At 41.5% G+C, this 27415-nt stretch overlaps 1 protein-coding gene across 1 annotated transcript in view; it reads left to right on the forward strand.

Moving 5' to 3' along the window:
• klhl29 (kelch like family member 29) overlaps nucleotides 1-27415 on the forward strand; it is a 199232-nt gene that overhangs the window by 58138 nt on the left and 113679 nt on the right. The window contains 2 exon segments of the mRNA XM_029462893.1: nucleotides 10886-11071; nucleotides 11073-11198. Of these exon segments, the coding sequence (XP_029318753.1) occupies nucleotides 10925-11071; nucleotides 11073-11198 (273 nt within the window). The 5' untranslated portion in view covers nucleotides 10886-10924.

The following is a 27415-nucleotide window of genomic DNA, read 5'->3' on the forward strand; positions in this document are numbered from 1 at the left end:
ATACGGTATAGTTTATTCAGATGGAAATTGTCCTCCTGGCCTGTGGTTGGGGTGCAGGGTCAACCAGCAGGACTGGTGCCTCTAGAGCAGGTAGGGGTTAAATATCTTGCTCAAGGGCTCTTTGAGCACTACATGCACACAAGCGGATCAAACCACAGGGCCTCCAGTCAGAGGATGACCTCTGTAACCGCTCGGCCGTGCAAAAGTCTAAAATGCGCGCTCAAGTAAGGGAGGCATAGACCTAAATGTAGAGCCTTTGTTGCTTCAAGGGGGGGGTCAAGATACAATCCTGCCCCGGAGCATCTCTACGGTAATGACGCAAAGAGCAAAATCGAAGACGCGTAGGGTATCTCCATGGTGACAGAGGGGTTGTCATGATCCCTGCTGCCGGCAAACTCTCTAGCTGAGGATGCAGCAACTGCATGACATGGCAGCTCTTTGTGATAGCCAGTCGGCTCGCAAACTTCTCCATTGTAAATCATTATCACTGTATCCACTCCTCTAGCTCGCTTTTACATTGTCTCCCGTCTTCTGCTATTGTTTCGTTCTCCGGGTCTCTTTCTCACCCTCTCATTGCCGCGGTGTCTCTGTTATTGATGTATATATCTCTTGATCTCTCCTCCAGCTTGGCCGTGCACTGAACACCGGTGGTGTTGAAAGAGATGGATGCTCACTGCCCTCAGTAATCTCTGCAGCAGCCATTTAGATAATTAAGTCCCTCATCTTGCACTTGCCCAATGTGTCCCGCTACTGGAGCTGAACTACACACATACACACGCCCACATGCATATTGATATGTTATCATACGCTCGTCCAAGTAGGTGCTATAATGCATAATGAAGCCCATAGTGTGTGTTGTGTGTGTGTGTGTGTGTGTGTGTGTGTGTGTGACACATCAGCAGTGAGAGCTCTTTGTTTGTTGATGCCGTTGTTTTTTATTTAGAGAACAGAGAAATTGCAGAAAGGATGCAGCGAGGAGAGAAAAGACGACAGCTGCCATGGGCCACAGAGAATACACACAGACACACATACACACAGACACATACACACGTAAACACACTGCATGATTGGCGTCTGGAAATCTGCTGCTCCCACTCCGCGTAGAAAAAAAAGCATGCAGAAAGGCTGGATTGGTATGTGTGCACACTAGCCCCAGGGTTGTGATAATGTGGCGTTTTGTTGAAAGTCTGTGTTTTAATTAACTGAAGAGCAGCGTGCGGTGGTGGAGGTAGCAGTGCCTCTCTGTTCCTCAGGCTAATCACATGCCTGGGATACCGACAACCAAACACTGGCAGGGTGTTACTAATTCGGGCATTGCAATATTTCATAATGCCACGGTCAGTCCTGCCTGGACGGCTGCCAGCGTGAGCTGACATTTTTGGACAGAAGAATGATGGTTGGCCCATTCAAAAGTAAAAACAAAGCCTGTGTGTGTTAAAACTACAGCTTGGAAACCCTTGCATCATGTCTTGTCCCCCACAGAAACACACGTGCAGTACACACACATTCACATACTTCTCCCTTTTTCCAGATTGGAAGAAAGTTTTAGTCATTATTGCTCTGCTGAAAGAATTGTGCTGATGCACACTGAGGGGGAAGTTTGCTGTCAGTGGTGCAGGTATATGCAATAATTCTTAATCTTAGAAGAATAACTCTTGGCTTCATCCTCCTTTTTATTTCTTTTTCTCTCTGTCTACCTAATACACTTTATCCCTTTCTTATCCACTTTGAATGATATGGCCTTTGCTTGCATACTTTATCAAAGGGAATATGGAATTGTCTGTCTCTGGCACAATAAGGCAGTGTGTGCATGTCACCCACCAGTGTTTCATACATCAAGGTGTCGGATTAATGTACAGAGTGCCATCTCTCACCATCATCTCCTCTGTGAAAATCCTAATAGGCAGATGAGATAAGGACACGTGAGGTGCTAGATTCAGATTAGTGCTAGAATCTGCTCAGAATGACTCCCTGTGGTTCACGTTTATTTGAGAGTCAAATTCTTCCCAGTTGTCCTGTAGCTGTAGCTGTTTAAGTAAAACCAGCCTACATGCCTCTAATCATCTGCTAAAATGGAAGCTATTTATGGTCTGAATGGGGCCTAAGCTGGTGGGCTCTGTTCTGAGACATCCCATGTTTTTATGATCCACTGCTGACTGCACGGTGTCTCTGGATTCCACTCAGACCACTAATGAGGTGTACGAATTGTAGCAAAGTACTAATTCCCCTCAAACCGCGGGGATTAATTGAACCTGCTAATGCTAGGAATCAATCCCAACAATGGGCTCGTTGGTTTCCATGCCAGCAGGTAGCTACATTCATCTCTGCTTCTCATCCCTGAAGATGGCCCTTTCTCTTCTTTATTGCAACCCCCACATCTCTCCTCCACACACACGAAACTCCATTTTTCCTTTCCTCTGTTTGCCTTTCCTCTCGCTTCCGCTCTGTAGTTCTTGTGTTTTTTCTTCGTCTTCTGGAACATCACTTAGGTTTGTCCTGTATCACGTCCTTAAGAGGGGAAGCTAAAAATAACCAGGAAGCCCTGGCTCTTTCCTGGCAGATCAGTTTACTTCATCAATCAATACTCTGCAAAAATGCTGGAAAGAAAAATCTCCAAATAAAGTATTTACGCTGTACCATCCAATAGATCCTTTCCACGGCAGACATTTTGTCTTGTCAAAGCAAGCACAGGTGGAATTAATAATATCAATGATGGCTTCATTCCATGTAGGTGAACCAGCTCTGACATCGTGCATGCTCACTCACTGACGAGCTTTACTGGGACACTTAATGGAGCCATCATTAATGTTATTATTTACACCTGTGCTTTTCCTGCTTTGACATTCAAAATATCAGACGTAAAAAGGTTATTATGTAATAACTCAACATATTTTCACTCATTATGTAATGTCTCCCGCATTTTGTAATCTATTTCAATTCATAAAAGTCTTGAATGCAATATGTAAAACATTTCTCTGCATTTTGTATAATTTCTTACATATTGCAGTGGTTATTAGAAAATAAGGGAGTTACAGTTTTTTTTATAAAAATGTAATAATACATATACTATACTATATACTGTAACTAAAATGTAAATATAACCAAAATGGATGTTGTTATGCATTTTATATTTTTAGGAAGGCTAAGGAATTAGGTAAACATGTATGTAGTTTTAGCCAATTAATCTTTTTTGGAACTAATTGTATTTTTTCCAATGAATTTTGAGTTATTATGTAAAGATGCACGGTCCAAATTGAGACTCTGTATCTTCATCATCTGATGTGTCTTGAGTGGCACGGACTCGAGCTGAGGAGGAGAATTTAAAAGGCCTGAGTCTCTGGCTCGCGTAGCTCCAGGCTATTCCTGTACCAACAGTCTCCTATTATTTAAATATCAGGATGAATACCTCTGTTGTCCTGGAGGAACTGTCAGCACATTTACTGGTCTGCGAATGTATTGTGACGTGCGTGTGAGCAAGTGTGTACGCCTGTGACAGTTACGCTGTGTGTGTGCGTGTGTGTGCATGTGTGTGTTAGTACTGTGAGCGTCTCCCACAGGGCTGCTCACTTACAGCAATATCTTGTCCTCGTAAAGTTACAGTATACTTTCCCCGGCCCTCGTTTGTACCATCCAGACTTGCTGATGGACGAATTGATTATTAGCACAGAGTGCAGCAGGTGGCTCTTTATGTGTGTGAGAGTGTGGTGAAAGCTGGGATGTCACTGGGTCAATAGACGTAAACACTACTACAGATTGGAAATGGAGCCCCGTCTCTTGGGGAGTATCTGTAGCGTGTGGACTAGCTGTGGGTATTAAAAGCAAAGCAGAATGTGCCAGCAAAGCAAACATCACACCCTAGAACAGAAGTATGACACACATCCCCACCCCACCCTGATCACATCCTTAACACCCATCTCTCTATTTTAGGCTGCAAACACACACACACACACACACACACACACACACACACACACACACACGGCTGTTATATCTCATTTGCTTGCTAACACTGGCTCGCTGTCACTCCGTCGCTGCCGCGTTATGTCCATCTGTTATGCTCCCTCTTTCCTCACGTCTATCTGCGACTCCCTGCGTATTCCCACATGGCTTTGTTAACGCAGCTCTGTCACACACACCCCGACATGCTGCATGCCGCCTCGGAGTGACAGATGCTGTTCTTTAGGGTGTGTGTCTCACAATCCCACCTGCCAGACAACTTCTTATTTTGGCTAATCACTCCGCTGTTGCTCAGGAACTGAAGTTATTGAAGACGCCTGATGTGCCCTGCATGAAAAGTGCACTTACAACTCGCTCAGGATCACACAGGAACATGCAGGCGCATCCCTATTGTGACAGCAAGGAGGTCATGATGATGACAATAGTTCTCACACACATGTGAACGTTGGCGTGCCCCCAGACATTAACACACACACATACACACACACCTCTTGTACTCATTAACTGCTTCTTTTTTATACGCATGTACACGCCCACAGCCATCTCACTTTGCTTATTCAGCGGCACATGCATGTAGAACATTGTATGCTGTGTACATTCTATTCTGACACATCAGCAGTTTAGAATAGCCCCTAAAAAAAATGAAAATAAAAGTCAGACACACACACACACACACACACACACACTCTGCCTCCAGCTGCCTGCAGCTTTCAACTCATGACGTGACTGACAACACAATGGATATGCCAGTCAGTCAGCTCATTAGGTTTGATTGTTGCTGACATGATATTTCTCACTCTCTTATTTGGGCCTTGTGTTCTGTTTTTTTTTTTTTTTACTATTCTTTTTTTACTTTTTGCGCTTCCACAGGATTAGTGATTATTTGAATCATTTGTTTAGATTTTCATCTCTCCGCAAAGGATTCTCAGTACTCAGCTGATTATTTTAAGTAGGAGCCAAAAATGTGGCGTGGGAAAGTCTGATACCTTCAGGTAAGATTATTAACATGCTGACAGGATTGCAGGAGCTGAAGAGTCTCATTAATTGCTGCAGGGTATTACTGGAATGCTGTCATTAGTTGCTTATTAAATTGAAAAGGCTTTCAAAAAGGTTGGCTTTACATGCAAGCCTTGCAGCAAAGGTTATCATCTCTCCTCTGAAAGGCTGTTGTTTTGTCCGGGGCAGACAGTGACTACATTGGATGTAAAAGGAAATGGGCAAATCTTTATTGGCACCTCCTCTCTAGAGCAGTGCACCGCAGAACAAGGTGTCATTGTAGATGTGATGTATTTAAGTGTTTATCTGGTGTGGCAGAGTCCACAGGTGTGCTGGGTGTTGGTTTCCACAGGCAACTCTGAGAGCAACATTTCTTTTATCGCCTCCTCAGACGAACACACACACTCTCAGCCTCAAGGCACACACACGTAAACTTTAAAGGAGATGCAGGAACGTAGTTGTGAAAGAAATGTAAGAGTCTGTAATTAAAAGCTTAAATCCTCCTGTTTACTCGTGCAGCGATCAGTTGCCAGCCTCTGGTTATACAGTACAGTAAATACTGACATGCATAGTGTAGGGATGACAGGAGTTCACTTAGAGGTTTGTGCACATATTGAAATGTATTGTCAAGATTCTGAAAATGCCACTTAGGGTAGATGAGTGGATGTGAAGCATAGCGATGTGATATGTTCCTCTTCAGAAAAAACATTTGTTTGTATAAACTACTTTAAACAACCCACATTTACACATTACACACAATAGAATGTTTTATAACATGAGAGAGATGTAACACGATTGAATGAACGAAGGTTTATTTGAAGATTTAGATCCCATGATCATGGCAGATGATTCTGGTCCATTACTGACACAATGCTCTGTTCCTGTAAACATGGATTTCTACACATGCACACTAAAAATGTCATTATGGCATAATCTCCTGGTGTAATAAAAGAAATTCATGAACTTTTTATTTTAGCACTTTAGAAAGAATAATAGCAAAAATAACAAATAACCTTAGCATAGTCACATATAGAATGCATTCAAAATATACATTAAATATTGTAATATTGTATGAACATACATAATATGTACTATTTTAACTGGCTCCTACATAATGTATTTTTTATAGTATTCCTGCATCAATTTGATGAAGTACCTTGACGTTACAGGCATCATTCATTACATTCTCATTATTCTCATGTTGCTTAGTCAATTACTTACTATTCAATATACCGAGGACTTTAACCAAATCCCCCCCCCCCCCTACTCTTACATTATTACAAAGCGAACAAAATATCTGACTTTGACATCAGACTCCGGGGTTTCAAATCAAATCAAATCAAATTTATTTGTATAGCCCAATATCACAAATTATACATTTGTCTCAGTGTGCTTTACAGACTGTACAGGTTACGACATCCTCTGTCCTTAGACCCTCGCATCGCACAAGGAAAAACTTCCTAAAAAGAAACCCCAAAATTAAAGGGGAAAAAATGGAAGAAACCTCAGGGAGAGCAACTGAGGAGGGATCCCTCTCCCAGGACGGACAGACGTGCAATAGATGTCGTGTGTACAGGATAAACAACATAGTACAAATACAACATTTGACAGAAATTATGTTGTGTTGGAAAAAAAAAGAAATGGAAAGTATGGATGAATCCAGGAAAACGTCAATAAGGCTTCCCGGTGTCCAGCAGGACCAGGTCAGCAGGCGCTGTCACGATTCATGATCCTGACGTAAACTTTATCAGTGGCAACCTGCCACATGAGAGACAGACACTCCGGGGATGATACCCCGGATGGTGAGTTAGTAACATACATTTACATAAATGCATACAGATAGAGAGGGAGAAGAAGAGAGAGGGAAGGGAGGAGAGGGGAAGAGAAGGAAGAGAGCAGGGAGGTGTCCCCCGGCAGTCTAAGCCTATAGCAGCATAACTAGGGGCTGATCCAGGGCAAACCTGAGCCAGCCCTAACTATAAGCTTTATCAAAAAGGAAAGTCTTTAGCCTACTCTTAAATGTGGAGAGTGTGTCTGCCTCCCGAACACAAACTGGAAGCTGGTTCCACTGGAGAGGAGCTTGATAGCTGAAGGCTCTGGCTCCCATTGTACTCTTAGAGACTCTAGGAACCACAAGTAACCCTGCAGTCTGGGAGCGTAATGCTCTAGTTGGTTTATAAGGTACTATGAGATCTTTAAGATATGCTGGAGCCTGACCATTAATTGATTTGTAAGTCAGGAGAAGGATTTTGAATTCTATTCTGTATTTTACTGGGAGCCAGTGCAGTGCAGCTAATACAGGAGTAATATGATCCCGTTTCCTTGTTCTAGTCAATACACGTGCCGCTGCATTTTGGATCAACTGAAGAGTCTTAAGCGACTTTTTGGGACAACCTGATAACAATGAGTTGCAGTAATCCAGCCTTGATAGTAACAAATGCATGGACTAGTTTTTCTGCATCATTTTGAGACAGGATGTGTCTTATTTTTGCAATGTTACGTAGATGAAAGAAGGCAGTCCTTGAGATTTGTTTTATGTGGGAGTTAAACGACAGATCTTGATCAAAGATGACGCCAAGATTCCTTACAGTGGTGCTGGAGGCCAAGTTAATGCCATCCAGAGCTTCTATGTCATTAGAAAATGCGTTTCGGAGGCGTTTAGGGCCAAGTATAATAACTTCAGTTTTGTCTGTGTTTAACATCAAAAAGTTGCTAGACATCCAAGTTTTTATGTCCTTAAGGCATGCTTGAAGTTTAGCCAATTGATTGGTTTCATCTGGTTTAATTGATAGATATAATTGGGTATCATCCGCATAACAATGAAAGTTTATAGAGTGGTTCCTTATAATATTGCCCAAAGGAAGCATATATAAGGTGAATAGAATCGGTCCAAGTACAGAACCCTGCGGAACTCCAAGACTGACTTTGGCTGTCATGGAGGATTTATCGTTAACAAGTACAAATTGAGATCTTTTGGTTTGCCAAATCTAAGGTATAAAAGAACCCTTTTTACAGGATATGCACTTTTTACTTTAGAAGAAATAGGACTCATGGACTCCCATGGACTTTTTTACCTTATACTGTATATTACAGACTTACTGAAGGGTATCCCACAAAAGCTCTTGTGTGGGTTCTTTCAAACTTACTTTAAGAACCTTTCTGCACCATCTAATGGATTTGTTCTCCATTACGCTGTTTTTCTTGAAGACAAAATACTAGACGAGTTTGTGGTGAGTCACAACACTGTGTAGATTCGGGAGCTCAGTGGATGCACAATGGCATGTGCCCATCTGAAAAGGATTGGTAAAAATAAATTATACAGAATTGTGAATACAAATGCACTCTGCCCCCAAATCTGACTATTGTGTAGATAATGTCCCATTCTTCTTTATTTTTTTCTTCTGTCTGTTTTTATGTGGAGGAATTTTCTGCCTGCCCTCAGCTGAGGTGTGGAGCTCGGGTGATAAGAGAATATTGCCTGGCACTAACTCTGCCATTGTTTCACTGAACCAGCACCTTGATTCTCTCGCTCTCGCTCTCGCTCTCGCTCGCTCTCGCTCCTCGCTCTCGCTCTCGCTCTGTCTTGTTCTCTCTTTCTCTCTCTCGCTCTATCTCTCTCTGTCTTGTTCTCTCTCTCTCTCTTTCTTTTCTATTTCTCTCACTCTCGCTCTATTTCTCTCACTCTCGCTCTCTCTCTGTCTTGTTCTCTCTCTCTCTCGCTCTGTCTTGTTCTCTCTTTCTCTCTCTCTCTCTCTGTCTTGTTCTCTCTTTCTCTCTCCCTGTCTTTCTCGCGCGCTCTCTCTCTGTCTCTCTCTGTCTTGTTCTCTCTTTCTCTCTCTCTCTCGCGCTCTCTCTCGCTCTCTCTCTCTCTCTCTCTCTCTCTCTCTCTCTCTCGCGCTCTCTCTCTCGCTTTCCTCTCTGGTTCTCTTTTTCTCTCCTTTTCGCGCTCTACTCTCTCTATCTCCTGCTATCTGTCTCTGTTACATCTCTCATCTACTACCTCTTGTCTTGTCTCTCTTCTCTCTCTCTTTCATTCCTCTCTCTCGCGCTCTCTCTATCTCTCTCTCTCTCTCTCTCTCTCTCTCGGCGCTTCTCTTCCGCTTTCTCTCTCTCTCTCTTGTTCACTCTTTCTGCGCTCATCTCTCTCATCTCTGTCTTGTTCTCTCTCTGTCTTGTTCTCTCTTACGTCTTGTTCTCGCTCTTCTCTCTCTCTCATCTCTCTCTATCGTGCTCTCCTCTTACTATGCGCTCTCTCTCTCTTCTCTCTCTTCTCTCTCTCTCTCTCTCTGTCTTGCTTCTCTCTCTCGCTTTCTCTCTCTCTCTCTCTTGTTCTCTCTTTCTCGCGCTCTCTCTCTTCCTCTCTGTCTTGTTCTCTCTCTGTCTTGTTCTCTCTTTCTCGCTCTCTCTCTCCTCTCTCTCTCTCTCTCCCTCTCTCTCTCTCTCACTTGCTGCCTCTCTCTCTCTCTCTCTCTCTCTCTCTCTCTCTCTCTCTCTGTCTTGTTCTCTCTCTCTCTCCCTCTGTCTTGTTCTCTCTTTCTCTCTCTTTCATTCTCTCTCTCGCTCTTGCTCTCTCTTTCTTTCTCTCTCTCTCTCTGCTCTCTCTCTCTCTCTCTCTTGAAAAACAATGATGGGGAGACGGACATAAAGTGAGTCAGTGTTTCAGCAGGTAAATGAATGGATGCTCACAGCAGCTATAGATAGTGAAGGGGCAGTGCTCCCACCACAGGCTGCATTGTGTATCGCTTGTATCAAAGCTTTGTGAAGAACCTTTCATTTCCAACAGCCTGCTCAAACACTTGCTACTACTCACACAACGTACTGGAGTTTTGAACATGTGCGTTCTCATTATATCCTGCCAAAACGGTACGTGCATATGCAGTCATTCACTTGTAGTACTGCTTTTGTACACTCACACACATGCACACACACACACACACAGATACACACAGAGAAGCTGGCATTTCAAGGCGTTCGCTCCTCTGTGAGGGAAGAAGCAGCGTGACAGACCCCAGCGTGAAGAATAAAGACCTATCATCCGCTGTCATTCTCTCCTTACAGACCAGGGGATTTTGCATGGGGCTTGCTGAACCTGGTTTTGAGGTTGTTATTTATTTATTTCATCTGTTATCAAGGGCTCAGGAAGCATAACGTGCCTTTGGTGAAGAGTAGTACACTGCGCCGCAAAACACTTCAGTGATGGATTTCACTTCTCAGATCCTGTGCTGCTTTGATTTATGATATAATATAGAGTGATACGCTGCTCATGCTACACAATAGTGCGATGCCCCATACTGATGTAATTCTAGCTCACTGTCGCTTCTTAGCCTATCACAGCTTGCGGTGCTTGAAAAAGGGAGAACCCTCAAATGCTATTCAAGGGCAATCTAATTGAATTAAGCAGCCACTAGATATATGAGATGAGCTGTGATTGCAGGGGAATTTATCTATTCAGGTGAATGGGTTTTGACCGCAAGGTCATGGTACTGCAGCGATGTCCTCAGAACAACTTGAGTGAGCGCGTCATGCTCGGCCTTATTGCTTTAACCTCTCTTTTTGCGCTTCATGCAACAAATTTAGATCCTTATGGTATTGGCACTGATGGTGTTTTTTATAGACCTGCTTAGCAGTGCTCATTTCTCTCCCACTTGTCGCAGCCCTCGTTAATGACTGGGAGAATAGGAATTAGAGGCAACAAATGAGCCGCAGTGTGTTCGTGTCAGTCAGGTGCATTGGGAGCAGATGCTGTGAGCATTTACACCTTCATGTCAACCTGTTCTCTCGCTAATTCATTCACTCTGTATCTCGTTCTTTCCTTGTCCCCGAGTCTTTTTCTACCTTTGAAACCCTGCCTTTGTGTCTGTATCTCTCCATTTGCATACATTTAATAAAACTTCAACCTCACCTATACCCTCTCCCTTTCAATTTCCTGCAGGCCTATCCCCGTTATTCCTTCTGAGAGGAAGAGGAAGTGATGTCACGCCACCACCACCGCTTTGAGAGGGACTACCGGGGACCCTGGGAGCGGAGAGACATCCGTCCTTCTGGCCTCCACAATGGAGGAGCCAATCATAGCTGTGCCTCTGCCGTTGTCAATGGCAACAACCGTCCGGGGCTCCTTCCCCCTCCCTGTCATCCCCTCCCTCCTGCCCACCCCGGTTACAGTTGCCGTGACAACATCGAGTAGCGACATCGCGGTCAAGCGAGGCATTACGGCAGCAGGATCAGTGGCTTCCACATCTGCCAAGGTAAGAGCGTCGTCCAAATGGATGTTGCAACCCCTGCTTCCCTCTAACTCGCCTTGAAAACTTTCCTCCTGCTCTGTCAAGTTTGTTTTTAGTCTCTCCCTGTGTCAACTTTTGTAATCTGTGAAGACTCCCCAACTGGACATAATCCCCCCCCCCCTCTCTCTCCCTGTCTCTGTCTCTATGGCTGTCTCTGTCTACCTGTCTCTCTCTCTCTCTGTCTTCCAGTTCTCATCTCAAAATGCTTCTCCACTTTCCAACTCACTGGCATTCCTGTCTTCATGGTTCAACTGTCTCAGCTCTTGAAGCCCCTCCGCTCTCCCTTTCTCTCTCTCCGCTGCCTCCTGCACTTTCCACCCTTATCCCTCACTCCAGTCCTGCTGCTGTCTCTGCACTCTCACTGTCCAATGCCCCTTTCTTGCCAAACCATTTTCCTTCCATCTTCATTTTCTCCCTCTCTGCCAAATGGCTGGCTTGTCCTGCCTTTGCCTCCTTGGTAATTTTCTTCTTTCATTATGTAAATGACCTCTGACAGTGGCTCAAATGTGTGCTGCTGTCAGTAGCGACGGCTAGAGGTGGTGCTTTTCCTAACAAGCAAACAAACAAAAAGGACCACATCATTATGAAAGCCCTGAGTAATATCATAGATTAAAAAAAAAGCTCTCTTCTCTTCCGGCTGCACATTTCTCCTTTTCAAACGTCTTTAGAAATAGTGATATTTGAGTGTGGCTTATGTGTTTATATTCTTAATTTGACTATATATCACATTTGTGTTTTGTGTTTACACATTATACAGAAAAGTGAAGCTTGGAAATGTTTGAGCGGTATACTCAAGGGCCGTACAGTTTGTGTTCTCCACCCCCCCTGCCCGGGGATTTGCTAGCTAGCTGGCTGTCAGCAGCATGTAAAGAGAGGGGCCTTTACCAAAAAAGAGTTAGACATTTCAGCCTGTCCCCTGCCTCTGCTTCCATGGATACCATTCATCTTCTCTCGACACCCCTCCTCACGATCAGATAATGTTCTTTAATTTGAACTACAGCAGATCCATCTGCTCTTCTTTTCTTTCCTCTGGCACCTTCTTGTGCTCTTGCTCTCGGTGGAGCCTGCCCTCTAAGAGCAAAGGTAAACAATGCTCTGGTAATTTAGCCTGTAAGTGCACATCATTAGATACCCTGCTGAATGCACTGACCACAGACACAGTAAATCTGCTCTGGCACCGCATCGGCCCCTCCTTTTGTTCGGCTGAATAATTATGTACATCCCGACAAAGTCTCGCCAACTCCCACCGTGGCCATTGTCATCATTCAATGGCTGCCAGCGCAATTAGGTGCCTTGCCCTGCACGTGAGTGCACATTTGTTTAAAGGGACAGTATATATGTGGTAATACAGTAGATATAATGCAGGTCCTTACCTTTACCTTTATTCAGGAATTTACCTTTTTACTTTGTCTTGCCTTTAAAAGTCCTTTATTAAGGCCGGCAACAGAGACCAACAACGTTTTAAAAAGGGGAATACCCAAATTCTGGGCTCTGCTTTAATTATGGCACAGAAAAGTTACAGCTGGCCAATACCATAAGAGGCTGTCTTTCTGTCTTCCTGTCTTCTTTCTTGCTGTCTGCTGTCCTCACTCGCACTCTCTCGTTCTGTCATCTTCGATCAAAGCTGTTGGGGGACACGAGGAGTCTGATGGACAGATGCAGCTCTCTCTTCGTCGCCCCTGTGTCTCTGCTCTGTCCATGGCTACACTAAAAAGCTGACAGGCCGTTATTGTGGGGACACTGTGTGTGTGTGTGTGTGTGTGTGTGTGTGTGTGTGTGTGTGTGTGTGTGTGTGTGTGTGTGTGTGTGTGTGTGTGTGTGTGTCTGTGTGTGTGTGTCTGTGTGTGTGTGTGTGTGAGCTTTAATAGACAGTATAAACTTATATTGTTGTTAATGATAGATGACAGCGCTGTGTGTGTGTGGGTTTGTGTAGGACAAATGCTTAGAGTTGAAAATTGCCATCTGGTTACATTGTCCAACCTGATGTAAAGCTAACCACATGGAACATAGTTAATTCAGAGCTACACTTTGTGATCCCCTGCTAGGGCCTTTAATTATTTTTTATGTATTTTTGTTCAGTTGTCACGGACACATAGTCACTGCACACACTAAATCCATGTTGTTAATAACCACAACTGTTTCTGTGTCCTGCAGATAAGCAGGACACGTATATGTCAGCAGAAGATCCATTTTCACTTTGTATGCCATTCTGCTTCTTCCAAGTAATACTGTGATCCACAACACCATATCCTTAATATATCAGCACTCAATTTTCTAGGTAATAATGAAATTGACTTCTTTAAAATGAAGTGATTGCTGCGTCGTAGCTTATTGGATTTGCGAAGATGAGCAGTACTTTCAATTCAGCTTTCTAGTAAGCATGATCATGGCAAGCTAATGTAAGGTTACAAGAGAGATTAAAGTGAATAAACCAGCATTTCCCCATGATATGATTGAATGACATTCCTACTGGTATGGCAGACAGGGACATGGAACTGAACACAACTACAGGGTTACATCCTTATCAAATATAATTTAAGCCAACAAAATCTATCAATTCTATACACTTCCACTATTTATGAGCAGTGTTTTCACCATGTTTATTAAAAAACAACACTCCCTTTCAGACACCTTTTTTAAGCTGCAGTTAATGTTTAACACTTGTCTCATTGATGTCATCTCTGCCTCTAATATCACTAAAGACTTCTTTTGACTGTTAACGACAGTGCACTATTATTGGGATTACTTGTGATCACAGTTATAGATCCAAACAATGATCCACAAAACTGCTTGTGCTTTGAAAAGGTTTTGTGTTACAGCTTGTTATTTAGTGTAAGTAAGGACTTTACAAGGGTTTAGACGTGGGCCAAAGCTGGAGTTTGTATTTGATAACACATATTACTCAGAGCGTATCTTCCCACAGATTGCCCACTGAAACATGTGGATTTCCGTGCACGGTCTAATCCTTTAATATGAAATTGTTTAATCCATCCTCCCTTGATATTAAAAAGCAGCAGTGCTGGAATTTTTGTTTCTTTCCCAATCCGTATTGAACACAAATGAAGAAGCCATAGTAAAAGAATGATATACGGTTACATATTGATCCTGGGAGTGTCACAGACTAATAACTTTTGTTAGTGTGAGGCTTTTCCCTGTAGGCTTTTGTTGATTCTTATGTTTGATTCACTCTGTTTACATCCCATTCATTCAATTCTCTGCTGGATGTTTCTGACCTACACAGCAGTCTCAAGACGACAGAATGAGCGATTCCTTTAGCCTGTAGCCATCTCGTTAGTTTAAAGTTGTTGGAAACAAAACTTTCTTTAAAAGTAAGTTAGTTATGGGCTTATGTTATTCTGGTCAGGTAGCTGTAGTACTGTGGTGCAATAGGGGGGGAGCCTTTAGATACAATTCAATATGATTGTCTGAATTTCATAGTATTTTGACAATATTAGTACTATTCTGATTCTGTGTGGTACTGATCATTAGAAGATATTAGTTTTCATATTGGCAAGAATGAAATGACTTCCAGCAGTCTTGCTTATTTGGTGTGTGCACGACTACAGCAGAAAGTAGTCCTGCCTCAAAAACGCTGATAAACTAACTGTGGTTATGAGTACTTCATTCAGCCATGTGGAGCTCTAATGTTAGTCATATACAATGTTGTTAGTCGCTGCTTTATATTGAATTCATTTCACAAAGACCATATTATGACCATAGCACTGCTTCCAAGAAAACAGAAAAGCACATAAGCCAAATAAAGGATACATTTGATATTCACCTTAAATTCTATTTATTGAAACAAGGAGTGTTACTGCAGCTTCAGATGTGATGCCTACTGCTGTTTGATCTCCTATAATCTATACTACCTGCTGCTGGCAGTCCATTAAAGTGTTTTCCTCCAGCAAAGCAAATGTAGTGCTGTGCTGCTGAGCACTTGAACACACAAATCACATTCAATGACAGTTGTCACCACCTGACAGAGATTATTTTACAATATGTGATTACCTAATGTGTATGTTAAAAAATATCCATGTTGAAAACATTGTATATCCATGCTTGTCATATATATTTTTGAAAGTTTAAGATACTCACGAAAAGTTCTAAGTCATGAGGAAAAAAAGTCTCAATTTCCCAGCATTGACAACACCAATCAATAGAGCTCGTCTTGAAACCAGATCACACATTGTGTGTTTTTAGTCATTGATTTGAGCCAGGTCAGCCAGGTAATGGATTGAAGCAAACCACATACTGTGACCAACACAACATGGTATCCAGAGAACAGCAGGTGTCATGGCCTCTCTCTGACACAATCAAAAAAAGAAGGAAAACACACAAAAAGAATGCCTCTTCTTCTTTTTCAATTTTTTTTTTTTGCAACCAGGTCGAGGCATGTGTGTTCTCCTTCCTGACAGCGACAAGGCAAACAAATTAAGATGCAAAATATTTTGTCAGCTTTGAAACATTGACCACTTTTTTTGGGCAACTGCAGAGATGCCCGTTGCCTGTGATGTGATATTGCATTAGCAGTGGTTTAGCTTTTTTCTTTTGCTTTGCCTTAAAATCTGCTTTAAGAGAACCTCTCCATGTGAACATCACTGATGTGTCAGGGATCCCGGTAATGAATAGACTGGAAGATTCTGAAATCACTGAATTTTTATCGAGGTTGAGGCTAAAAGGGGAAGACGTCTTTTGAAAACTGGGATAACCTTGTGACGACTTGCTGTGAAATGTATCGAATGTGAGATGATTAAAGTTTAAGAAGGCACACGCTGGGGAAGCTGGATGAGGGAGACAGAACGGAGATGGGGGAGGCGGGTGGCAGGGAAGTGTTGCTTTTGAATTATTTTCAGATAAGAGAGGAAACAACAATTGTTCTATCAAATAGAGACACTCTTGTCATCCAGAAAAAGATGGAATTTTACATTTCCAAAGCAGACAGACCCACCGTGGGGTCTTCAGAGAAAACCAGCTACCTTACGAGGAAAGCCAAGAACACTAAACATAGCTGGAGGAGAAATTATTGCTTCACAGCTTGAAGACACAAATTTACTTTATGCTGATGGACATAAATTGACGATGCATTCAATTTGATTCTATCATCCAGAACGTTAATACTACACAAGACATGTTAATGCAGATATATCACCGTCGAGGTTGGAAGATATTGTGTTATTCTTTTATTCTTGACATTTTCACTTCAATTGGAATTCAAAATATACACTAAAAATTCTCCTTAAATACTAAGTAGCACAGGCTTTCCGATGTGCCTTTTATCTTTCTCTGAGGAGCAGGAAGGTAAACAATCTTCACACTCTGCTGCCTGGATTGGATTTATTAGCTTCTACTGTATGTGTTGTCATCCTATCACAGAATTGCTGCGTGCGATTCGCATTCACAGTGAAAATGTCACAAAATCCAGCTCTCAGAAGACGAGTCTTCAGAAGTAGACTGATTGATGAGAAATACTTTCTTTCACCACCATAGCTTTCATTTATTATCCATACGCCATCATGTAAAACCTGAAGGCTTTTTCGTAGGTGAGTTGAGTGTCTTAGTTATGCAATTTCGAATATGAAGAGCCAGAGGTCTGTTGCACATTTTGTTCTTTTTAAGTGGTTAACTGGTGAGTGTGTCGGAGTCTATTTTAGCGCTAAAAGTCATCTTGTTTGACACAGAGCTGAAACGAACCTGTCAGCTCTTTTTATGTTTTGTCCGTCCGGGCTAAAGTGTCAATTTGGATAAAAATAGCCCTCAAGTATTAGACATGCCACTATTAAAAATATAACTCCCTTTTTGTATCTTCTGATTCCTCATAGGGAAAACAGGACACAATACAGTGTGCCTGCTGTTTACAAGCAATACATTCATACATCCTAACCCGTACACCTGATTTCAATCGGTCTGAGTTTACGAACACTTTTCCTACTCCGCTGTTTTCCTTTTTGTTAGTCTTTCTCTTTTTTTTTCTTTTTTTCCATAAACACAATTTCATCATAATGTTTGTGGACAAACAAATCCGCTGTCAAGCTTCTACAACAGCGTCATTAGGAGAGCGTGGACCTCAAAGGAGCAAAGCAGGGATTAAGCGGAGATTTTCCTTAAAATTATATCTGGAAACTTTTGAGTTGTTAACGAGAAGCAGTGATTGTGTGTTTACCCGGAGCGATTGCACCAGGGTCTGGATGTCTCGGCACCATGTGGGGAGAATTAAAGCTTTCCATTCTGAATCCGACCAGTCTATACTGCAGTGATTGCTAATCAAAGGCAGAGAGATACAGAGTCAGACAGACAGACAGACAGCCAGACACCTCAGTTAGGAGGACTGCACACTGTCAAACTGTCAGAAGAAGGCACTGTAAAAAGAGGCCTGTCAGACTTCATATTTTTTAGTTATAAGCATTTGAAATCGGATAGAATGAATCTGATGACAGATTTATCAGAAATCTCAAACCCCCATCACACAGTCAGGACATCGTCATCTTTATCGTCAACAGAAAATATTCACAGTGGTCTTCTTGATTTAAGAAAAAGATCCACGTAAAAATGAAGCAGTCTATAGATGCGGAACGATAACAGGCAAGTCAAAGAATAGGTGAAGGCAAGTGTTATCTTTGTCTGTCTTGTCAATCTCACTGTGACTAAAATGTTCTACAGGTTCCACCCAATTCCTATCCTCTCGTGGGTCCTCCTGCATCTGTCCTTCTGTCTGTCGGGGTAGGATCCCAGCTGACCTTTTGTAACAACAATAGTGCGCCACATCTATCTATCCAACAGCCAAGCCCACAATCTCTCATCCTCTGCTTTTGATGCATCTGCTTCATCAGAGCTGGATTTCAATCCTCTTGGAGAAAACGGAGGCAGAGACTGGTTGTTGCTCTGAAAAACATGGATATTCCAAAATTGGAGACCTTTCGGCTTTGTGGTGGTTTTGTTCTGGTGACATCGGGCTTCACAAAAGGCTGTATGAACAGCTTTGGCAGGAGAAAATACGATGGTCCAGAAAGGGCTTGCTCTCCTCTTTTTCTGCTGTGTTTAGTGTGTGTGTGTGTGTGTGTGTGTGTGTGTGTGTGTGTGTGTGTGTGTGTGTGTGTGTGTGTGGGTGGGAATGGAAAGCAGCCTCCTAAACACACCGGCTGTCTTATGAGTCTGGCTCCAAACTGACGGCCTGATGGCTCCATCTAATAAGCAGTCATTGGATATCAGATTCAAATCTCTTTCTGCTTTGTGAAAGATGAGATGTGAGCTCCTTCTCTTATTTATGTCACAATGAATATGCAATATGAGTGTGTGATATTGAAACGGCTGAGTAGTGTGTTGTCATCCAATACTCTACATCTGCTCTCTCAGCAGCACACAGAGATCATTGTCTCGCTGGTCTTTGACTGAGCAGATTCTGGCACGTCGGACGTCATTGCACAAACAAAAGTGTGTTTACAAAGTGCAGATTCGTCTCAGGCAAACCCTTTCTTTTGGTCTGCCCTCTGTGCTTGCTTTGTCTCCTGTGCTCAGAGAGAGGATGGGAAATTAGGAGCTTATTCTGTTCTCTGCAGCAGCTCGATTGATGAAAGTTAAGTCATGGAAACCCCTTCCCCACGTTATCACCCTCCATCACACTTCCATTACTTCCATGTAATTCTTCAGCCCATCTTTTCCCCCCAGGACCACCATCCTTCCAGCCACATCAAACAACTTCTTGTCTTTGTTGAAGCATAGATCCTCATTCCTGCGTCAGCGTTGCCTCCCTCTGAGCGCGCTTGTGTGAAATTGGATTGCTGATCCGTTGGCTCTGAGTGGCAGAGATGTAATATAGGATAGCGCAGACCGCATGTTCTGTTGCCGAAGACAGCTGTTACAGGACACCGACGGATCACAGATGATGCTTGACTCCTAGTCCTCATCCCTTCAAGACTAGAAATGCTCTCAGCAAATCTCATGACAACATAAAGGAGAACACCCTGAACAACAAACACAAGACGGTGGTCAGGCACATTGCCCTCCGCAGCACGGGGAAGGTTGTCAGATTTGCTGAAGTGTCAAGAGGTCATTGTTGATCCCCGGACAATTTGAAGTGGCTGTCATCTTAGATTTGTCATTATCATTTGTCATCGCTGCCCCCACTGCATCTCACTCCCTTTCCTCATCACAGGGTGAGAGATTTGTGTCAAAAGGCGAAAGTGATATTTCACACATATTCACCCTATGATTATTACACATTCACCCTCTACTGGCCTGCAAGGTGGATGCAAAAAGTTTGTTGTCCCAGGCTGTGTAGCTATTCTGGTCCAATTAAATAATTGCCACGCATAATACAGATGACGTTTGGTGTTTTATTCGATCTGTGAAAAACTAAGGATGTAACAAGAACCGAAACTATTGACGCTTCCATGGGACGCACCCTATTTTTTCCCTGAACAAATTAGTTTCACTGTGGTATCAAGAATTGTGGAATTTCACTGGTATTGGTATTTCTTGTCAAAATTTGATGGAAAAGGTTTTAAATATACAACATTCGTCATTTTAAAGTCCTCTCAAGCTAGCGTCGGCGATCAACAAGCCCAAACATGTTAGCACAGAAATGTGATGAAATCTAATCAAATAGCTGGAAAGGTATCTCATTGTCCATCTAAAGGCACAGTAACTAGATAAACTGTACTACATTTTTTAACCAAAACATTATTCTAAAATAGTATATATTTAGATAAATGTTCCCAAGTGTAACATCTTATTAATTACATATTTTAACATTTTTAATGACTGAAAGAATCATGAATTTATGACATTATGACAAACATAATAATAAACATCTCATTGAAACATGTCTGTTTGTGAACAGTTTCATGCTGTGGTTTCCAATTCTTTCAAGTTTCAAAGCACAGTATGCAGGGTTCCCATGGATCCTTAAAAAGTCTTAAAAAGCATTGAATTTATTTTCTATAATTACATATTATTATCTAAAGATAAGGCATTAATTGGTATCCAAATGTCTTAAATCAATCGTACTAAAAGTAGTTTTTTATTTATTCATCTCATATTAATTGATTAAATAAATTGTATTCTATAATTTCCCGAATGCCTCTCGCAGAACATCAGACGATCAAGCAACATTTGACTTACCTTGAGCTGTAAGAACCATGAGTATGAATAGTTTGCAATATATGTCTAAATCCACTGCTTACAATCTCAAAGTACTTGGTAAGATCTATATACTCTCAGCTGTCACCCTCCTCAAAGCTCAGAAACTCCTCACTAAGTATCTTACTCAGCAGTATATTGCCAAAACTGATGTAATGATGATTCAACTATTCTATCTGACCACTTGCGCTGTTCTGTCACAACCACTTTTGAACATACAAGAGGTTTGATCATGTTGGCTACTCAAAAGATTCCCACTTAAAGACACGTTTTAAGTCAGCCATTTAATCTCATGCAAACACCAGTGAACCTGTACCTGTAGGTGTAGGTGTAGGTGTACATGTGGGATCTTTATTTATAGAGTGTATATAAAGTGTAATGTAGATGCTGATGTCATGCAACACTTATGTCAAGACACACCATGTTCAAGTTGGTTTTATAAAAGTATTGCTGCCGATTTTAGAGGCTACTTTTTATTCAACAGAAATCCAGTGAACCTAAAAACGGCTGCCATTCATCCATCTATGTAATTTAGCACATCATCAAATGAGCGGATCAGATCTGTAGCCCTTCAAAGACCCACACTTAGTATCCATATTCCCCTTCAAGTGTTAAATGAACTCCCTGCTGAGCCCACCTGATTGTATGTCATTTAGCTTTCCACTGCTGGGAAATAATTCCCCCTCCTCCATAGCCACCTCCCTCTCCCTTTGTCTGTCCTGTTCCACAATTACAGAATAAAGAGCGGTGGTATTTAAAAAGGTCCACATGTGGAGGGGTTGACATTCAAAGTGCTGCCACCTTAAGGTTAACTCCATACGAAAGGTGGTGGTGAGCGCGGGCTTTTAAAGCATCAGTCATGTCATGTGGAATATCAGATATTATCGAGGAGGTAGACAGAGATGCACAGGTAAACAATGCATCGCTCTCCAGCGCGTCTGGCACTTCACTCAGTTGTCTCTCACACCTGTGGTATTAAAGTCTACGGGTGCTCTCGGCAGTCAGTTACATGCAGCAAAAGAAACTGGGGATTTTGCATTTTTTGGCTGGTGCGCTGCCCAGGCTATATTTGTGCGAATTAATATGGCTATAAAAAGAGGAGTTGTGGACAATTACCCTCAGATGCTGCCCAAGGCTGATTCTTCACTCTCGGTTAAACGAAGACATTTACTCTTTCATTTTTATTTGAAAAGGTGGACAAAAGTACTTGCACTGTCTTTCCCTGGAAATAGACTTTGACAGCCTTTGCTTTGAAATGTCTTTGCTTGGCTTGGTAAGGTTTTCAGTTGGGTGCACAAAAGAGGCAATAACCAAGGCTTAAGAGAGGCTTCTTGAAAATACTTGAAAACAAAATCATTAATCAATTGACTTTGTGCTCTTCTCCCCCACTGAGCTGATATCTTGTGAAGGATCTTGGCCATGTTTTGTTTTAGATTTAATGTCTCCATTGTAAGACAGAGTAGGCCGAGCGGGAGAGTGACCACTTTGAATCAGACTGAAATATTTCAACATCATATACTTTTGGTTTTTGACCACTAATTAGCAAATGTTAGCATGTTCACGTGCTAAACTAAGACGTGAACATGGTGAACATTATACCTGCTTAACATAGCTCAAAGTGCAGCCTCACATAGCAGCTAGCATGGCTTTAGTCTTGTCACTGCAGAGTCTGACTTGATGGATTTCAAACCATAGCTATAGCAACAGCACATTTTAGATACAGTTAAAGTTGATGAAATGTCATTGTACGAGATAAAACCATACATTTTATGGGTTATGTTGTCAATAAACCCCTTTGTCAAACAAAGCTCAATACAGATTGTTTAAATATTGTGTCTCTCTACTCACCATCCATCATGTGTAACAAACAAATGTGTCACAAAAAAGATTCGGAAGTTTATGTAATGCTTAAAGTCGTATTGTTGAAATCTAACAAAGTCCTCGTCGACACTTTTCCTGGACTCCAGACCACTTTTTATCTCTCTTATTATTCTTCCATTTCTCCGTGCCCATTGTTTGATTTTCCGCCCGCAGTTTTGTGGTCCAGTTGCTGTGGGCATTCCCTGTGCACTGTGCTCAGGGGATACACAGCTAGCCATTTTGATAATATACATAAATAGTAGATATATTTTAAATGCAAATTACTAAATGGGACTTTGGGGGTGACTCAATCATGCAGCATTTGTGGTCTGACCTTAACTCTTTGCTAACAAATTACTGGAAGCTCGGTTTTCTCATTAGGAGCTCCACGCATCATCACACTGCCAAGTACTCCTCTGCCATAACCACAACCACTGTACGCACCATGTAAATATTTTCCTTTCATCTTTACACTTTACTTGATGTAAGCGTATCATCAATGTGCTTCTTTTTTTTTTTTTTGCACTGTTGCCACACAGTTTGTACAAGTCTTCAGTGGTGTTGAGAGTTGACAGTAACACTTTACATGAAATGGCATCACACTCATGAGGCTATATTACGATTAATGGGTTAGGGTTACATAAAAATGGCATCACACTCATTACATTATATTAAGGTTAATGTGATCCGCTGTTTATTTACAGGACCAACTTAATGTTGCTGATAACAGAGTCAAATTAAAAGGTTTAATGACACCGTTGCTATTGTTGTCTGTTGTTTCTCAAAAAGGTTTTTTTACCTATTAAATCACCCAGTGACTGATGGGATAATTAGTCATTACAAAGCACAGGTGCTTATCAGAATTGGGCCGTGGTGGAAGCAGTATTAATGTGACAATGTAAAAATATATTACAAGTAAAGTTCCTGCATTCAATTTCTGCTGTTAATTATGATCCAAATGAAATTATTCGTCTTGCAGAATAAATTATAAAAGAGAAAGATAAACAAAGTTCTACTACACAGATTTCTTCATTCAAACAGTTATTTGAATTATAGTCTGAATCATTTATAGAGGGGGAATCACTATCTTGTGGAACTGCTAGCGACTCTTGTCATGTGACGCGTGGAAGGAGGAAGTAGGCTCTGCTTTCTTGTACAGGGCCATAAGCCAACTTGTACTACAGCTGTAACACAATTACAGTATAGTTAAAAGTACAACATATGTCTCTGATATGTAGTATAGTAGAAGTAAAACGTAGAATAAAATGGAACTCTAAGTACCACAGGATGAATTGAGTAAACCACTGGGATTTGGAAGAGAACGTGAACTTTGTGCTAAAGTAGCTTTTTGCGTTGCTGGCTGATGATACTCGCAGCCTATAAACCACTTAATGAACTTCAACACATTTTATGTTCAACAAAGAAAACAAAGTCAGTACTGTAACGTCCAATTCATCTATTCAACATCTATACCTGCTTATCCTGTTGATCATCACAGGGGTTTACCAACATGCCCGCTCAGCCTGCATGTCTGATCTTATGCAGATACAGCAGTGGTAACCACTGCGCCACTGTGCCACCGTCTATGACCATGAAAAACATTTTGAAATTCTGCTGTGTATTTGGAAACTATTGAAACATTAAATCTGGACTTGGTATCATAATAGAGACATTTACTGCATCTTGCACACATATTTTAAGATGTGCCTCCATAAAAGACAGCAAAACATTCCAGCAATCCAAGAAGTAGATGCAAGTATAGCAAATAAACAAGACTTCCTGTAGTTATGTTATGAAGCCAGGTTATATTAATTGCGTTATGAAGTTGTGGCTTGCTGATTTTATACATAATGTCGGATAACTCTGAACTGCTTCAGTGTCAACTCTCAAATGCTATTTTACAACAATTGCTTCAGTCTTTACATTCCTTGCAGCTGGCCATCAGAGTTACCTACAACTCTAAGTCCCTCTTTATCCCGGACACATGTTTTCTGCAGCCACAGAAAATGCAAATCGTCAGAAGCACAATGAAGGCCACATAGTATGTATTCCTCTAATTCTGCTCTAATAACAACACCGGCAACTATATTGCAACCGTAATCAGATTAGATACTTCTGGGAAATAACAGTTGATAATGTTTGAAGAGGAGGATAATATCCCTGTTCAAATTAGTCTGCAAATTGGAATGGAATAAATTGTCTGTTCAACATAATTTCTTACAGAGTCTAGAGGCAAAGCATTCCACAAGTAATTGAAAGCAATTAGATTATGATTACTACATTTGATTAATCTGGTGGATTACACTATTGGTTGACATTTTAAAGTAGGTAAACTTTAACAGTAACATGTAACAGAATACATATTTCATGTAAACTCTAACACATTATGGCACAGAATAGTGGATGTTCTGTTTAACTGATAATGTTGCTGAATGCAATATGAGGTTCTGTTCTCTGGAGTAACCGCTTAAAATTAGCATTCATTTAATTTGAGTTTTTTAGCGCTGTTTAGTTTTACTCTCAAACTCTGTTATCAGCTATAAAGTTATTTTCAACAAACTAGAAGTTAACAAATTTCCCTTTAATCAATTATTGTCAGTGTAACAGCTTGATTAAATCAAGTAATTACTTTATAATTGCTTGGTGCTGAAGTGGAGCACTTCTTTACATACTGGGGTGATTATGTCTTAAATTACTATACAGGTGATCCGGCAACTTTGTGTGTCCTGATTCTCCTCATCACAGCATTAGTAAAAGGAGTACATGACACCGCTCGTGTTGTCTCTGACTGCTTTAAGATTTACTGATCTCTGTCAGCGTAGCGCTGTTGTCTCGGTGCCAGTGGACTTGGCGGTCTGTTTCAGTGTCGTTCTCCGCTAGCTATGCCAGGAGGTATATGTCATTGGGTTTGTCATTGACTGTCATTTTGTGTGTGGTGTGGTGTGGTGTGTGACAACCCCTGTTCATTTGATCCATTACTGGTGCTATTACTGTGAGCTATAGCCTAAATGTCAGCCCAGTTTGAATCACCTTTCCATTTTTCTCAACAAAGAAAAGCGCATGTCTCGGTCCCACAACACAGCCTTCCTTCTGCGTTAAGGTTGTTTCTGTTGTTGGAAATTCTCCAGCTGCCATCTCAATTAACAAAGAAGCTGATTTTGAGGGACCATTTGCGCAGTCTTGCCACAACTTGAGTGTCTCCCGATGGCACGCTGTATGTTGGAACGGCACATAAAGAGAACACACTCAAGGTCAGATTGAAATTGGAACAATTTCATCATGAGGCATCATGGGAAGTGCCGTGCATCTGTGGGGGCAATAAATATTGTCAAACGCGAGTCAAGCGCGGTCTGTATACAGCGCTTGCATGTGTTATTTTTAGGGCCGGGGTTTATGGTGTTTCCTTTTGCAGCGTTGTTTAAATGTTAACTGCATGAAGATCTGTGACCAGCCTTCCAGTGTTAATTTGATCGTCTTCTATTTTCTGCCAGCCTAAGTCCTCACAGAAACTTGGTAGTGAGGTTCAGAACTATAACAAAAGGAGTATGGGAAATCATTAGCATAACATTTCATTTCAGTAAAAGGGACCTATAACAGGATCTGTCAGTAATTGAAATGCAAATAAGGTATGTTGTTCAAATGAAGGACAGGGCTCCTAGCCGGTGGTTTAATCTGATACTGCTGGAAAACGTTAGCCAGCACCTTAAATGTCTTTTATATGATGCTGCCAGCGACAAGGAAATAAAGAGAATATGAAGTGCATTCTGTATTTAACAAGATCATGTCCTTCATTAACACAGAAAAGTCCTCAAGCGATTTGCCCTAGCATGTCATGATTCAGTTTGGCTCACAGATTTGACAAGAAATGGCTGTTAATATCTCTGCTTCAAAGGGCATTCTGAGTTTGACACAATCGAAGACGTCTATTGTTCACTCGTTGGATGAAATCTTAATTATATTTCAGCAAGCAAGTGATGTCAGATAGCACACAAACGGAAAATATGGGCTGACTTTTACTAAGGGTGCAAAGAACTCAGCACAGCTTTACAAGCATTGCAAGTATTTCCTAATGTTTTCTAGAAGGGCAGTCTAGGCTGCTTCTCATTAAATCACAAGTCCGGAACAATCCATTTGAAAATCGACTGAATTATTATCTTGGGCTTTGTAGAGATTGTTGAAAATGAGAGTGATTGTCTTGTTATTGTGAATTTTGAAACAACTCGGAAAGTAAATAGTTTATGGCGAGCATTGTGCGTTTGTATGTGTGTGTTTTCTCTCTGGAGAATAAAAGCAGAGTGAAGACCATGTGTTCCCTACAGAATTATTACCTTGACGAGGTTAGCTGAATAAACCGTCTGCGACTCGTTGAACGACAGCTGCTGATTTGAACCGTGGTGCCTACACAATATAAGCTTGACGCAAAATGCAAGGTCGCTTTCGCTTTGTGCATTTCTTTTCCCACAAGATTGCAGGATTCTTATATCAGATTGTTTTGAAGAAGTAACTTTAGTGCAGAAGTAAATCATTAATACCAATAAGAGCACACACACACAAAAGAAAAACATAGAAATTCCTCAGCCTGAATAGTGCCCTAGATATCCCCTAAATATGAAACGGTTTTGATTCACACGAAAAGCAAAAAAAAAAATCCAGTGAATTTTAAGACTTATAGCAAGAATGCTTTACCTCCTGAGCCATACCTGCGGTTACAGTAACTATGTACCAGCGTGCACTATTCGGAAGGTGTGTGTGTGTGGTTGTGTGTCTGTGTCTGTCTGTGTGATGGTGTCCGGGTCTGTGTCTGTGTGTGTGATGGTGTCCGGGTCTGTGTCTGTGTGTGGGAATGTTGTTGAGCAACTTCTATGGTAGCCTCTGCCACCGGTGTATGTGTGTATGAATGTGTGTGTGAATGGCCTGTGTTGTAAAGCGCTTTGAGTGGTCCCTAAGACTAGAAAAGTGCTTTAATAAATGCAGTCCATTTACTATTTACTCAAGTTCTGTACTTGAATGCATTCATGAGGTTACTTCTGCTAGGTAATACATTTACTCCAAAACATTTTCAAGGATGATTCTGTACTGTTTATTCCACTACCTCTATTTTATTTAAAAAGAAATAACAAACAGTATATCAGATTAGATCAGAAACATTTGCTCTGCTGCAACTATCTGCAACATTATTATGCTGC

This window comes from Cottoperca gobio, chromosome 24 (genome assembly GCF_900634415.1).
Source record: "Cottoperca gobio chromosome 24, fCotGob3.1, whole genome shotgun sequence".
NCBI lineage: Eukaryota > Metazoa > Chordata > Actinopteri > Perciformes > Bovichtidae > Cottoperca > Cottoperca gobio.